At 40.1% G+C, this 15,156-nt stretch overlaps 2 protein-coding genes across 2 annotated transcripts in view; both read left to right on the plus strand.

The window, feature by feature from the left end:
- The window catches only part of LOC123977321 (protein NLRC3-like), a 25,732-nt gene extending 20,501 nt beyond the window's left edge, over positions 1 to 5,231 (plus strand). The window contains exons 7-11 of the mRNA XM_046059909.1: positions 104 to 1,188; positions 1,473 to 1,646; positions 2,843 to 3,016; positions 3,202 to 3,248; positions 3,917 to 5,231. Of these exons, the coding sequence (XP_045915865.1) occupies positions 104 to 1,188; positions 1,473 to 1,646; positions 2,843 to 3,016; positions 3,202 to 3,248; positions 3,917 to 4,473 (2,037 nt within the window). The 3' untranslated portion in view covers positions 4,474 to 5,231. The remainder of the gene's footprint in view (positions 1 to 103; positions 1,189 to 1,472; positions 1,647 to 2,842; positions 3,017 to 3,201; positions 3,249 to 3,916) is intronic.
- Positions 5,232 to 5,713: 482 nt separating this feature from the next.
- Positions 5,714 to 15,156, plus strand: part of LOC123978276 (E3 ubiquitin-protein ligase TRIM50-like) — a 13,705-nt gene continuing 4,262 nt past the window's right edge. The window contains exons 1-5 of the mRNA XM_046061446.1: positions 5,714 to 5,802; positions 6,375 to 6,497; positions 8,961 to 9,062; positions 10,456 to 10,534; positions 14,447 to 14,651. Of these exons, the coding sequence (XP_045917402.1) occupies positions 5,714 to 5,802; positions 6,375 to 6,497; positions 8,961 to 9,062; positions 10,456 to 10,534; positions 14,447 to 14,651 (598 nt within the window). The remainder of the gene's footprint in view (positions 5,803 to 6,374; positions 6,498 to 8,960; positions 9,063 to 10,455; positions 10,535 to 14,446; positions 14,652 to 15,156) is intronic.

Here is a 15,156-nt window from a genome sequence, read left to right on the forward strand (position 1 = left end):
CCTCATCAGGGGGAACCTGCTTCCCTCTGCTCGCCTCTGGATAACCACACGACCTGCAGCAGCCAATCAGATCCCTCCTGAGTGTGTTGACATGGTGACAGAGGTCAGAGGGTTCACTGACCCACAGAAGGAGGAGTACTTCAGGAAGAGGTTCAGAGATGAGGAGCAGGCCAGCAGAATCATCTCCCACATCAAGACATCACAAAGCCTCCACATCATGTGCCACATCCCAGTCTTCTGCTGGATCACTGCTACAGTTCTGGAGGAGGTGTTGAAGACCAGAGAGGGAGGAGAGCTGCCCAAGACCCTGACTGAGATGTACATCCACTTCCTGGTGGTTCAGTCCAAACTGAAAAATGTCAAGTATGATGGAGGAGCTGAGACAGATCCGCACTGGAGTCCAAAGAGCAGGAAGATGATTGAGTCTCTGGGAAAACTGGCTTTTGAGCAGCTGCAGAAAGGCAACCTGATCTTCTATGAAACAGACCTGACAGAGTGTGGCATCGATATCAGAGCAGCCTCAGTGTACTCAGGAGTGTTCACACAGATCTTTAAAGAGGAGAGTGGACTGTACCAGGACAAGGTGTTCTGCTTCGTCCATCTGAGTGTTCAGGAGTTTCTGGCTGCTCTTCATGTCCATCTGACCTTCATCAACTCTGGTGTCAATCTGCTGGCAGAAGAACAAATAACCTCCCAGCAGTCTAAAGTCTTCAGAGACAAACCTAAACTTAAACTTCTCCACCAGAGTGCTGTGGACGAGGCCTTACAGAGTCCAAATGGACACCTGGACTTGTTCCTCCGCTTCCTCCTGGGTCTCTCACTGCAGACCAATCAGACTCTCCTGCGAGGTGTGCTGACACAGACAGGAAGTAGCTCAAAGACCTACCAGAAAACAGTTGAGTACATCAAGAAGAAGATCAGTGAGAATCTGTCTCCAGAGAGAAGCATCAATCTGTTCCACTGTCTGAATGAACTGAATGATCGTTCTCTAGTGGAGGAGATCCAACAGTCCCTGAGTTCAGGAAGTCTCTCCACAGATGAACTCTCTCCTGCTCAGTGGTCAGCTCTGGTCTACATCTTACTGTCATCAGAAAAAGATCTGGACGTGTTTGACCTGAAGAAATACTCTGCTTCAGAGGAGGCTCTTCTGAGGCTGCTGCCAGTGGTCAAAGCCTCCAAGAAATCTGTGTAGGTTGATGAATAGTGGTTCAGCAGTTAGAGCTAGTTGTTTCTTGACTGTAATGTTGGTGATTTGATCCCTGACTTATCCAGTTCATATGTCAGAGTGAGAACCTGATGGTTCGGCCAGTGCATTGCATGGTAGCACAAACTGTAAAGCACTTTGGATAAATGTGATATATAAATGCAACCCCTTAAAATTTACCAACCATCAAATACATTTGATATGATACACTGGAGAAATGGAAATATAATGTAATTAAGTCATTTGTTTATGGTTGATTCTTCCTCAGGCTGAGTTTCTGTAACCTCTCAGAGAGAAGCTTTGAAGCTCTTTCTTCAATTCTCAGCTCCCAGTCCTCTAGTCTGAGAGAGCTGGACCTGAGTAACAACGACCTGCAGGATTCAGGACTGAAGTTGCTCTGTGTTGGACTGGAGAGTCCACACTGTAAACTAGAAACTCTCAGGTCAGGATTCAGCTATTTTCTTGGTGACCACTTTTTTCGCTGTTCAGTGAATCAAATACAGTATCTCACAAAAGTGAGTACACCCCTCACATTTAGTAGTAGTAAGTAGTGAGTGTATAGCTTGTATAACAGTGTAAATTTGCTGTCAAAATAACACATCACACAGAGCGATAACACCAAATTTACACCTGAGACCTTGTAACACTAATGAGTCACATGACACCAGGGAGGGAAAATGGCTAATTGGGCCCAATTTGGACATTTTCACTTTTGTTGCCAGTGGTTTAGACATTAATGGCTGTGTGATGTGTTATTTTTAGGGGACAGTAAATTTACACTGTTATACAAGTTGTACACTCACTACCTTAAATTGTAGCAAAGTGTCATTTCTTCAGTGTTGTAACAGGAAAAGATACAATCAAATATTCACAAAAATGTGAGGGGCGTACTAACTTTTGTGAGATACTGTAGATTTTCAGTAGTGCGGTAGTGTCCACACAAGCTACATTTTACCAAGCCTTTCTGAAGCTCAAGTCACAAATTCAACCGCTAAGGATCACTGACGCCACCACCCCACACAGACCTGTGTAGCCAACAGAAGCACTTTTGTATGATTGATATAAATGTTTAGGTAAACAGTGTTGCCAAAGGTCACATCTTAACAATAAAAATTATATATGTATATATACATAATAAACAAAAGAAAATACATTACATTGATAACAAACAATAACAATAAGATAATATTAAAGTAAGTTTATACAAACAACAATAATTTATTTTCTAAATTATTCTGAGTTTCCACTGGTTATTAGTTTGTTGCATGAGGAAAGACATTTTGCTGCAATGATTTGGCATTTGACTGATTAGTTCAGTGTAAATATTCTGCAACTTTCCTGAGCTGTTAATTAACAACATCTCAATAGAAAATGCAATCCAGGCAGTATTATGTGTTGCTGTTGCAATTCAATTTTAAATAAATATAATTATTAGAAGACAGGGTTGATCTGGGTGGATGAGAAAATATGCAACTTCTTTAGCACCTTTAAAGCGTACAGAGCTTTGCAGTCCACCAAAGCAAAGCCATAAAATCTATGGCAAAGAAAAGCAGTGAGTTCCTTGGCATCATTGGAGTCGTGTTTGACACAAGTAAATAAAGGTTATGTGTGTGTGCATGTGTTTGTGTGTGTTTGCAGGCTGTCAGGTTGTAGGGTCAGTGAGGAAGGCTGTACTTCTCTGGCTTCAGCTCTGAGCTCCAACCCCTCCCATCTGAGAGAGCTGGACCTGAGCTACAATCATCCAGGAGACTCAGGAGTGAAGCTGCTGTCTGATGGACTGGAGGATCCACACTGGAGACTGGACACTCTCAGGTATGGACAGATAACAAAAGTTCACACAGTGTTCTTCTGTTCTACTAAACATCTGGTCAACACCAGTTGAACATCAGTTAGACTTCATGTTAGCTGGAAAATCATTCAGAATAAAGGTTATTAAATGTTTAGCTTTCCCCACATATAAAGAGAATATTCGGGTCTGATTGTGTTTCTGCCTCCAGGGTGGATTATTGTGGTGAAAAGATGCTGGAACCTACCGTGAGGAGGTGTAAGTATGGATTCAGTTTGGATCATGTGAAAAGAAGCCTGAAGCCTAAAGGCGTATGAATAAAATGCCGATATCTTAAGTTAGGCCAACTGTCAAAGGGGAAAACACAATTGGGGGATATAAATAACCATGAAAGATCTGATAGATAGTAAGTAAATAAAAATTCAATAAAAAGACAAGATTGATTTTTGGGGTGATGTTATTATTGTTAGCTACTTCGCGTTAGCTATGCTACTAACATTAGCTATGCTACTAACATTAGCTACGTTAAAGTGTAAGTAGCTAACTAACATAACATAAGTGATTGTATGCATGTCGACCGGTTAACCCTACACAGCTGATGTGCTAGCATCCATTGTGTTGCTAAGGTCTATAGCAAGTTAAATCACTCATGAAAATCTTAAAATGCTTTGACATGGCATGCAAAATTTACTTAAAAGTGGTGTGCTATTTATACGCTATCCTATGATATCACACTGGAAAAGAATAACACAGACTAAATTTATATCTAAATACACATTTGATGTTTGTCACACTATATTAAAAATCAATCTGACAAAATATGTCCATACAATACTGCTGTAGCGATGCAGTGTCAATGTGTCAATATTAAACAAATAATGAACACATCAGGAGTGTTACATCTGGTGTCTTTTTCTCTCCATCAGATTTCTGTAAACTCACACTGGACACAAACACAGCACACAGAAACCTCAAACTGTCTGACAACAACAGGAAGGTGACGCTGGTGAGAGAGAAGCAGCCATATCCTGATCATCCAGAGAGATTCGACTACTGCTGGCAGCTGCTGTGTAGAAATGGTCTGACTGATAGCTGTTACTGGGAGGTTGAATGGGATGGAGAGGTTGTTATTGCAGTGACTTACAGACGAATTGGTAGAAGAGGAAAGGACGGTGATTGCAGGCTTGGATGGAATGATCAGTCCTGGAGTCTGTACTGCTCAAAGAAACATTACTCTGTTTGTCACAATAAAACAGTGACACCCATCTCCCACCTGCCCTCCTCCTCCTCCTCCTCCTCCAACTATTGCTCTAAGAAAGTAGCAGTGTTTGTGGACTATCCTGCTGGCGCTCTGTCCTTCTACAGAGTCTCCTCTGACACACTGATCCACCTCCACACCTTCAACACCACATTCACTGAACCTCTTTATCCTGGCTTTGGTTTTGGTTTTGGTTTTGGATTTAAGGCCAGTATCTCTGTGTGAGCTGTAGGAAGAATTCTCCTGGATGAAGAAATACACAGCTGTTAATTGTATTAATTGGCAATTGATTTCGAATTGATTTATAATGACACATTTTATTTGTTTCTGACTTTGTTTTCACATATACACAGCAAAACTAGTTTTTCATGTTTGTAGTTACTTAGAGTGGGAGAGAGTCAGTCTGTGATCATCTTCACTGGGTTTTAATACAGCCAAGTTTACTTTGTAGTTGTTTTCATTTACATATTTCTCTGTTTCTGTTGTCAGACTACAGAACAAGTGTGATAAAAAAAAAGAGATTAAACAAAAGGTTGTTGTATTTAATCCAGCCACAGACCTTCTGGTATCATCTAGGTCCAAGCTTAAAGTAAAGCTTCTACAACACAAACAACTTTGTTATATATGTTATATAACAGACGCTCTGTTTCTGAAATGTTTTCATTTGCATTGAAACCACAACAGATGCATCAAGAAACTGTCATCACTCTTATGTTTGTCTTTCCACTTTCTTTTTGACCATCTTCTGTGTTGATTCAACATGAGACTGTATAAAATTTTCATGGTGTTTTTTTGTATTTTATTCTGTTCTGGTCTATTCTCGGGTGGTGTTGTACATTGCTTTAGCACAATGTCTTTTTTAAACCAATTAGGGTTAAATTCTGTATTTAATGTCATCTTGTGTTTTTATCTTGCTTCATATTGTAGGAAAAGTAGAAACAACTAAATAAAGAAATTAAGCTTTCTGAAGCAGCTGTACCAAATGAAATTAATTCTTTGAATTGGGTGTTTGATACCGGCTAAATGCTGACATCTGCTGGTTTACATTTAGTATTGCAACTAGTCATGACATGAAATATTGAATATAAATACTTAATCACTGTCATGTTTAAATATTTAGTTCAATAAATGTAATGAAAAAAACGTGTGTACATGTCCAAAAACATGTTTAAGTATGATGTGGTTGACAGATATTGAGTGTTCTGATCATTTATTTTGTGAGGAGAAATGGTGATTATAAATTCCTTTAATATTTTATTAAATTAAACCCCTAAGTAACAAGTTGCCGTCTTCACTTGTGACACTAAAGCTCTGAACAAGCTGTTTTGCTCTGATGTTTTCAAGACCGGTAAGAGGAAATACTTCTGATGGGCTGGAACCTACCACAGGTTAGACCAGTTTTGACGTCACTCTGATGTTTTTTAGACTCTGAAGTTATGAGGATGTGACGGCGTCCTCAGATCAGATGCACACAGACACCAGGACTGACGAGGAAGAAATGAGCTGCTTCTTGTCTCCCAGTGTTTCCTCCACACATGAAGGTGCAAAGTGTCTGTAAGTCGACCTGAAGTGAGTTCAGCAGGTGAGAATCCGACCAGAGGAATCTGTAAATGTCTGATAATCAGGATCACTTTGATCACATTGTGCTGGATCACTGTTTAACTGGACAGGAGAAATGCTTCTTGATGCTGATTGGCTGTTTAATTTTGGCTGCTTTGAGGTGCAAATATTGTCAATAATCTCTACCTGAGTTAAAGGACAATAATTTAACAATGTGTTATTGTTAGTGCTTACATGTAGAATCAACAGCAGTTTGATTCAGTGCAGATTAATGAAATATGCAGAGTGTCAGAACTGGTTGGACAGCTTGGAGATGTAAAGCTTGTTGTAATGAATGAGTGCAGCTCTCTCAGCATGTTGTTGTGTTTGTGTGAAGGTGTGGGCTCTGCTATGAATCAGTGTGAGGACAGAGAGGAGGGAGTCCCTCCCTCTAAAAGCACTCTGTGTGGGGAACATGACAGCCAGACCAAAGCTCAGAGGTGAGATGAGGATCTCTAACTGTCCAGGACTCAAATCACTCCACCATCATTATTCACTCTCAAAGCTCTGTGTGTGTTGTGTTGAAGCCCAGAGCTGCAGAGACCAAACTTCTCTGGACCTGGACCTGGACCTGGACCCAGCTGTGTGTCCATCAAGAGTCACATGTCCAAGGAGCTTCCTCTTGCTTTTAAAGGGCAACCTTCTCCACAGTGAGTCGTTATAACGTTGCTATGAAATGTTGGCATTTTAGAGATTCTTCCTGAAGAACAGTAACAACCACTGTTCACAAGCATTTCACAAAACTGGGTAACCTATGTAGGATAAAGCTGCAATTATTTTTGAAATTGGTGTCCTAATGCCAGAGACAACTGAGAATAAGGCTGAAGAACTCACTATCGCGCTAAAGCATAAAGTCCTACAACAACCAGAATGCATTGTGTGCAGTGCCATATATAACATTATATCATGAAACTAGTTTTCTTCCAAATACAATGGTAAACTTTTCCCTATTTGCCTACAAAGGTTGAAGAAGTACAGAGGCCTTTACCACGAAGCAGGATTTGAGCTTATCCAGGTAACGTCTCGGGTTACGTATGTAACCCTGGTTCCCCTAGAAAGGGAACGAGACACTGCGTCGGTTACGACACTATGGGAACGCCATAGTGTCGTAACCGACGCAGTTCGAGTTCCCTCGAAGGGGAACTTCGGGGTTAACTCTGGGTTTTCAGTACCACAAAGGTGGTTCACAGATCTCCATGGTAACTTTTACTGAACGGCTAACCTGCTCCGGAGCAGGTTATGTTCCAGACAAGAGATCAACTCTGTGAAAACGCCGCCTACTGACCAATCAGCTCTCTTGGAAAATGACATCAACATCTGTAGGAAATCCCACAGGCTGTTTTAGCCAATAGACTGCTTTATGTTTGCAGCGATGATGTGGAGAAACTCGAAAATGAAATATCATCCTACAGAGACTGATTAAAAGCCTTAGGCTATTGTTGCCTACAGGTTTTTACAGTACGATAAGCCTACTTACTGCTTTGAATATTTTTTTATGTGCTCCCAGTCCATTTCAGACACTGACGCAGCTGTTAAAATAAATAGGTTTTATTTTTCTTATGTGAGGCTGAATATTATGAGCAGTTTGGTAGGGATATTGAAATACTAAATTTTAATATGAACGTAGGCTATCTATTTAAGTTAATATAGCTTTCTTTGGCCTACTACAGAGACTGTTGTCATGTTCCGCCCACCTTTTGCGATATGGGCGCAAAACGTGGGACAGTGAGTTTTCAGTAGCTTAAATGTTGAGATTCAGTCTTTCAAACATTATTAGAGCACATTTTATGGCATGAATGGAGTTTTCGTTTCATTGCTTTATGAAGTTAATGTGTGTTAAATAAAATAATAAAATTTTTGAACTGACGACAAGTTTTTTAAAGTGAGGGGGAATGACCTGTGTCTTTTAACGTGGAAAGAATAAGGCTGATATTTTCATACAGCTCATAAGAACACTTTTTATCAACCCATTATTATAGACTACGCCTGTTCATTTAGACATTCACACTGTGTGATTTTCTGTCTCCCTGCAAATTCCCTGGTACCGCTTATCATGACTGCGATTGTTAGGGTTAGTTAAGCCAGATAACGAAAACATAGGCCCCTGGTTGTAGTTCAAAGCAAGTCTCAGAATTTATCAGCAGGAAGCAGAGGGGTATTTTAATACAGGGAAGACAGAGGGAAGTTTAATGTAAATTATATACTTGTACTGTTAGGCTGGGCTGCCTAGGATTCAGGAGCAGACACAGAGGCACAGTTGGAAACAGGTACAGAGGTTTTATTGAACAGGAAGGAATGTTGCTTTGAAATCCTCTGTGAGACTGGGGCTGAGTGCGGGCAGACAGGCGAGAGGCTGGTCCAAAAAACAACTCCAGAACTGAAGTGGGTATAGAAGCAGGACAAAAAACATGTAAAGTCACACAAAGATCAAAACGAGAGATTCAAAAAGCAGACTAGGCAAAAAACTAGCGAGGGTTACCACTTGGATGAACAGACGATCTGGCAAAGGCTGGTAGGAAATATGGGGTTTAAGACAGGAGAGGTGATCAGGTGAGGAGGAAGCCACAGGTGTCCTGATGAGGAGAGAGAACCAGGAGCGCCACACTCCTAACTACGTTATGTAACTCATGTGACGTAAGTCAAATGATATTAAACATGTGGCTAATGTGAAACTTTCACAGTTTGGTTAGGTGGTGTGTGTTAAAGTAAGTATGTTAAAAAAGTCATGTGACCAAAGTGACAAAAGTCATAAAAGTCATTAAACTCAAATGTCGTTCTCCTGTGTAAAAGTCCTTTGTTTAACCCATCCATCCACCTCCTTACGTGGACTTCCTCGCTATTTATAATACGTCACTCGACCGCCTCTACTGCTGCCGCTGTACAACCACTAGAGGTCGATGCGACAACAAACTTTAATGTTGGTCACAATGACGTACTGAACAAACAACCCTTTTGGTTGTTTTTCTGGTCTCAGAACTGTGTTCTCACTGTGTAACAAAAGATTATTATTATTGACATTTCCGGTGAACTCACCTTTAATTTGACCTCCGAATAAAGGATGTTGACATAAATAAATAAATCTGGTAAATTGATCCGTTTTGTCTCTCTATCAGGATCCCTCAGCAGAGACCAGAGCCTCCTCACCTCAGCTGTGTGTCCGTGAAGATGAATCGAAATACTGTTTACAAAGGCCGACGCCACTCAGCCAATCAATTGTAAGAATCGAATACTCAAACCAAGGCATTGCTTTCCCGAAAACTAAAATGTTATCAATCTTAAAGTGAAATTTTGTTATTTGAATATAAATATTGGTAACACTTTCTATGAAGGTCATCCCTATAACCAGAATCAGAAAGAGCTTTGTTGCCAAGTAGTTTTTACACATACGAGGAATTTGCTTGGTGATAAGGTGTTACAAGTAGACAAACATACAGTCTTAAATAAATAGAAATATTTAAAATTTGGAATAAACAGATGCAAGATATATAAGAACGATAATAGAATAGAAAAAAATAATACAACTATTTGCAGAGAAAGAACATGACATATCTGCATGTGCATTGGCAATGGAAGAGGATATACTGTACATAAATATATAAATTGACAATTAACAACAAATATGTGCTATTTGCCAGGTTTGTGCATGACAATGACTTATGCATACATTCATAACACGATACAATGCTTCCATAAGACATTATAACAGTTGTTATAATCACTTACAAACATGCATTAGGTGCTATGGCAAAGATCATAACATACTGACCTTTTGATTTAATGTTTTATAACTAATAGTGATACCAGTTTATAACAATGTGCGCCAAGAAGGTTTCATAGGACATTATAATCATCGACTCTGCCTCATTATAAATACACTTTCACAATTTACAATAGTTATAATGTCTTATGGACGCATTATATCGTGTTATAAATATGCATATGTCATTATAGTGATTACCTTCATAGAAAGTGTTACCGATTCTTCTTAGATGCATTAAAATGCAGATGGGGAAGATTCTAAATTGATTAACAAATGTCAAAATCGATTACCTAAATGTTAACTGATAACGTAATGGTAATGGAAGCATTATATCGTGTTATAAATCAATGCATAAGTCATTATAGCGATGACCTTCATAGGAAGTGTTACCAAAATATTTGTTATCTCATGACTTTGTTGAGTAAGGACCCAGTCAGTTGATAAAAGGTGGTTTGTACATGGGGGAGATGGTAACTATGATCTCCAGTGCCACCATCATTATTCACACTCAAATCCTTTTTTGTGTTTTGTTAAAGCCCAAAGCAGCGGCACAGACCAGATTCTGCTGGTCCCAGATCTGTGTCAATGAAGAGTGAGCAATCTATGTTGTTCCCTTTAACTGGACAATCTGTTGATCAAACGTGAGTATTTAAAACAGATCATTTTTATACACCTGTTTTGAGCAGAGGTATGAAAGTGCGAAAAATAAAATAGGTCCAACATTTCATAGAATATTTAGTTTATCTCTGAGTACATCCATTGATATCTTTTTCAGTTAGGATTTATTGTATAAGCAAGTGGCAACACTTGGTGAGATAATGATTGTTGTTTTTGTGTTTTCTCCACAGACTTCATCAGAATAACTCAGATGTCCCCTGTGGTCAATCGTCCCAGCAGCATCAAATAGACCTGGACTTCATATTTATGGTACAAGCACAGCCACTCCGGCTACCTCCAACAGCCACAATTTAAATGATAAACTACCAGGTCTCAGTTTGTTCCTGATTTTCAAGCAGAAGTTTAAAACAGATGCAAAGACAGAAGGATACCTGTGTTTGGGTGTGGAAATGAGTACGAGGAAGAGGACCTCAGGAATATAATGGTTTGGGTTGGAACAATGAAAAAATTATTCCAAAAATGTCTTTGCACAAAAGTCATCCAAATATCTTCTATCTTACAAACAGATCTGGTGAAACAGCTCCCCATTCATAAAGAATGTTACACCTGGTATTCAGATAACCTTTGTTACTGACATGACCTATAATATCTTTTACTCGCTATTCAAGCTAGCACATCTCAAGATGCAGCAGTGATTCAACAAACAGAAACTGCAAACTACATAAAAAAAAATTAACTTCCCCTACAGGTGAAGAAACATAAGCAGATTGTCACCGTATTCACCCACGCACACAAATCACAAGGGTGAAGTTAAAACGAATAAATTGTCCCTGCTGAGATTCACTAAACTGTCTCTCTGTTCTGAAGCTGGTACTGGTGTGAGTCCGGGCGTGTCTGGACACAATAAGAATGGTGACAATTCTGTTAATTTCTGGTGTGTGGGTTGTTCAGCTGTTTATGTCATTAGGCTTTAAATCATAGCTAGGTCAATCTTTCCAGGTTGTTATTAATTTTGTTATTTAATTTGGAGGAAGCAAGTACGTTTGACTTGGAAGAGATTATTAAAATTTGAAGAAATGTAAATTCCTTGATAGCTGCGACTCTGCGTAGGGTTTTGGGTGGGTAACTGCTGAAATAGAAGGGCAGAGAAGTGTGTTAGACTGCGACTCTGCCTCCTGGTCTCAACTCTGGGTTGTCATGGATTTGGTCCACTAATAAACTTGGCCAGATTTCTAGAAATGAGAGCTGCTCCTTCCCAAGTGGGATGGATGCCGTCTCTCCGAATCAGACCAGGTCTTCCCCAGAAAGTCTGCCAATGATCTACAAAGCCCACATCGTTTGCTGGACACCACCTCGACAACCAGTAATAAGTACATAATAATACATATCTAATAGTGATGTGCGATACCACTTAATTCCTGTACGATCCAATACTAAGTAATACCCAGGCTAGTATTGTCGATACCAAAAATCCCAATATTGGGGGCCTAAACATACTCGAAAACCCACAAAACTTTGCACACATGTCAGAAGTATTTCATGGGTTTCGTGCATGGGCGTTGTAAAATGACTCGCTAGCACCACCTACAAAATTGGAAAAAATTAGCCCCTCAGCCACGTTCAACCTACATGCATGAAATTTTCTGGGGACATGTATCATATTAATACACTAAAAAGCCTCAAGAACAAACTCAACAGGAAGTCGGCCATTTTGAATTTTACGTCAAAGAGCAACTCTTCGCCATGACACAGGAAGTTGTTTTAACTTCAGTGTACATGCTCACATCTGCACCAAACTGTACATGTAGGATGAGAGTCCCGCCCTGAGTACATGTACATGCATTCACCCACAGTCATAACGCCACCTGCTGGCAACAGGAAGTGACCTTTAACGAAGCAGCTCCCGCCGCACGTTTCACCTACATATATGAAATTTCTGTGGCACATGTATCATGTCCAAATGTACCAAAAAGCCTCTTGGAGCGATGCTCCAAACACAACAGGAAGTCAGCCATTAATTTTATGGTCATTTTTGGATGATTTACACACTCCGTACTTTAACAAACTCCTCCTAGGGATTTAGTTGGATCGACTTCAAATTTCTGCTGTGCTTTCTAAAGGCATTGAAGATGAAAAGTTGTGCTATCTGTGAGTTTTCGTCAATGGGCGTGTCCGTGGCGTCAAAGTTTGATGCTTTGCCATGACACAGGAAGTTGTTGTAACTTCAATGTACATGCTGCATCTGCACAAAACTTTACATGCTTGATAACTGTCCTGCCCCAAACACATCTACATGCCAATATTCATTTATAGTCATAGCGGCAAGTGCCATGTAGCGACACAAAGGGGACATAGGAAGTGATGTATAACACCTTCTGTTAGGAGTGTGGTTTTGTGTTCATGTCTTTCCTGTTTAAGTCCGTTTTTGGTTCTGTGTTTCTCTGTGTAGTCTTGTTTTGTTAGTTCTTAGTCCCGTGCTTTAGCTCATGTTTAGTGTTTTCCTGATCTGTGTACTTCTGTGTTTTATCATTATGGTCTGTGTCCTAGTCCTTAGTCTTATATTTCCATGTTTTAGTGTAGTCTTGTCTGCTGTTTGGTCCCGTCTCTGTCCGTGCCCTGATTTTGCTGTCTTTCCATGTTTTGTGTTTTACTTTGCTAGATCTGTCCTTGTGTGTTCCTGTGAACTTTACTTCCTGTTTTATTTTGGTAATCCTCTGTACCTGGTGTCCTTGTCTAGCTTTGTCCCTGTGGTTGATTATCTGATGTGTTTCAGCTGTGCTTCCCTCCTTGCTTGTTTACCAGTGTATATATTGTTCTCAGTTGTCTTCAGTCCTTGTGTCGTATGTTGAGTATTCTTGCCTGTTCTGTCCCTTGTTCTTTGGATTACTCTGCCCATGCTCTGGATTCTTTTGCTTGTTGGATTACTTCATCTTTGGTCTTTGCCCTGTGCTTCATGTAAACCTCTTCTCCTTTTGGTCAGCATTTGGGTCCACACCTCAGCTCCCTGCCTTCACTGGGCCAACCCATGACATCTTCATGCAGCATCCGAACCACGTAGCAAAATCACGGCCTCCAGAATATGCAACGCGGCCACCTCACACCCCGACACGCTACACGTGTGAGGGCCTGCCCAACGCTGATTTAATTATATATTTTATTTCTAGTTTAATGTGCCCCCCCCCACACCTCCCGTTTCTGTATTTATGAGAGAAATAAAGAGTAGGCTGTAGGCTTACCAATAAAAATTATAGCTGCATAATGACAAGATATCAAACTACTGTCATATTCTTTAATTATAACATGTAGCGCTGTTGAGAATTTATTTAAGAGAACATATTATTTGTAAGGATTAATAAGTTAACATTTATATTCATAAAACTGTTAATCTGTTAAATATGTAGTTAAAAGGAGAACTGCATTTCATTTAATTTCATTTGGAGTTACATTAAAAAGGGGACTTCATTACCCAGGAGGCTCTAGTAAAGGGGAGTACGTGAGGTGATGACGTCAGTTGTGTGGCCGGAAGCTGTAACTCTTGTTTAGCACACGCTATACCTATGTTTTTTTGGCCTTTGTTCACTCACTAAAGTAAGTCTAAAAGGGATTAACAGTTTCGCTTCATCATTTGTAGATAAGAACTGATTTCTGCTACAAGCGCATCGAGGTGTGAGGTGGCCACGTTTTGTTAGAAACAACTTACTTCCTGTCACCAGTGGGTAGCGCTATGATGTTGAGTGAATATTTCATATCATGTAGATGTGTTCAGGGCGGGACTGTTATTGACTATGTAAAGTTTGGTACAGATCGGAGCATGTACACTAAAGTTATAATAAATATCTGTTTTATAGCCAACCGTTGATCTTTGACGCCACGGAATGGTAGACTTCCTGTTGGGTTTAGTGCATAGCTTTTTTGCAGGTCTGTACATGATATATCTGCCACAATCATTCCATACATTTTGGAGAAATGTGGCATGAGAGCTGCGTTATAGGAGACACAACCAAGCCATTTAGCCACGTCAATGCACAAAAACCAAATGACACATAGACACAAAGTTTCGTAAGTTTTTAAACTGAAACTGATTATGTTATGATATCACAGTACATGTACTGTATATCCAAGCTCGGTCCTAGATATATAGCCCTCCAGTCTGTGGCAGATAACTTGTTGTGTTCAGCAAAGTTTAACTGAATTGTAAGTTTATATTTGACTCTTTTCCAGCTGCTTGAAAAGAAAATTGTCAGTTTTGTGAAAAACGAGCTGAAAAGGATCAAGGAGATTCTGGGTCTAGATTACCCACAATTCTTAGAGGGTCAAAGTGGGGATGAAGAACAGAAGAGGAGCAGCAGAGAAGCATTTCTGAAGATGACACTGGACTTCCTGAGGACAATGAAGCAGAAGAAGCTGTCTGAGAGTCTACAGAGGAGTAAGAGGATTTTCAAATACCAAATGTTTACCTTCATCAGATGTGCTGTATTATTCACTTATTGGTTTTAATCTGGTGTTTTTTCAGAGGCTATTGCTCTATTATGCCAACGTAATTTCAAGTCTAACCTGAAGAAGAAGTTCCAGTGTGTGTTTGAGGGGATTGCTAAAGCTGGAAACCCAACCCTTCTGAACCAGATCTACACAGAGCTCTACATCACAGAGGGAGGGACTGCAGAGGTCAATGATGAACATGAGGTCAGACAGATTGAAACAGCATCCAGGAAACCAGACAGACCAGAAACAACCATCAGACAAGAAGACATCTTTAAAGCCTCACCTGGAAGAGATGAACCAATCAGAACAGTGATGACAAAGGGAGTGGCTGGCATTGGGAAAACAGTCTTAACACAGAAGTTCACTCTGGACTGGGCTGAAGACAAAGCCAACCAGGACATACAGTTCACATTTCCATTCACTTTCAGAGAGCTGAATGTGCTGAAAGA

This window comes from Micropterus dolomieu, linkage group LG10, assembly GCF_021292245.1.
Source record: "Micropterus dolomieu isolate WLL.071019.BEF.003 ecotype Adirondacks linkage group LG10, ASM2129224v1, whole genome shotgun sequence".
Lineage (NCBI taxonomy): Eukaryota > Metazoa > Chordata > Actinopteri > Centrarchiformes > Centrarchidae > Micropterus > Micropterus dolomieu.